The sequence below is a fragment of the Perkinsus marinus genome (genome assembly GCF_000006405.1).
Source record: "Perkinsus marinus ATCC 50983 genomic scaffold scf_1104296939004, whole genome shotgun sequence".
Classification (NCBI taxonomy): domain Eukaryota; phylum Perkinsozoa; order Perkinsida; family Perkinsidae; genus Perkinsus; species Perkinsus marinus.
Window position 1 is genome coordinate 479 of NW_003213307.1, and position 941 is coordinate 1,419.

Sequence of the window (941 nt, forward strand, 5' to 3'; positions counted from 1 at the left end):
AGGGAGGAATTGACTGTACTAGGGCATATCTTGGGGTGGCATAGTTGCCCCATCGGGAGGAATTGACTGTACTAGGGCATATCTTGGGGTGGCATAGTTGCCCCATCGGGAGAAATTGACTGTACTAGGGCTTATCTTGAGGTGGCATAGTTGTCCCATCGGGAGAAATTGACTGTACTTGAGCATATCTTGGGGTGGCATAGTTGCCCCATCGGGAGAAATTGACTGTACTAGGCCATATCTTGGGGTGGCATAGTTGCCCCATCGGGAGAAATTGACTGTACTAGGGCGTATCTTGGGGTGGCATAGTTGCCCCATCGGGAGAAATTGACTGTACTAGGGCATATCTTGGGGTGGCATAGTTGCCACATCGGGAGAAATTGACTGTACTAGGGCATATCTTGGGGTGGCATAGTTGCCCTCGGGAGAAATTGACTGTACTAGGGCATATCTTGGGGTGGCATAGTTGCCCCATCGGGAGAAATTGACTGTACTAGGGCATATCTTGGGGTGGCATAGTTGCCCCATCGGGAGAAATTGACTGTACTAGGGCATATCTCGAGGTGGTAGTACATTTAGCTTCAATATGGGAGGAATAGTCCTCCTTACCATACTCTTTTCAGTTGGTTTCCACGAGTCGCATCATCTGCGGCTGTTAAGACAATATGATAGATTGGGAGCTCATCCGGTATGCTACTAATACGGATAATAAGCCTACTCCTGGTTATGCCTTCAATGATCTCATTACCAACATCAGAGAGAATCCCCAAGGGGTCCCTGATGTGGCGGCCTACTTGGCTGAGTGTGTAGCTGGTGATCACGCTCATGTAAAACTGAAAGCATTGTTATGCATGAAACACTTGGCGAATAGAGTGCCTCCCTTCCGCATACAATTGCGATCCTATGCTGCTGTTATAGAGCAGCTACTCAATTCACTGGGC

At 48.6% G+C, this 941-nt stretch overlaps 1 protein-coding gene across 1 annotated transcript; it reads left to right on the forward strand.

Annotated features, from left to right (window-relative positions):
- Positions 1 to 665: 665 nt before the first annotated feature.
- Pmar_PMAR022861 (hypothetical protein) lies at positions 666 to 827 on the forward strand (the record flags this gene model as incomplete). The annotated part of the gene is made up of 1 exon (XM_002782561.1): positions 666 to 827. A coding segment is annotated over one exon (162 nt), but the record flags the coding sequence as incomplete, so codon positions are not given.
- Positions 828 to 941: the final 114 nt, after the last annotated feature.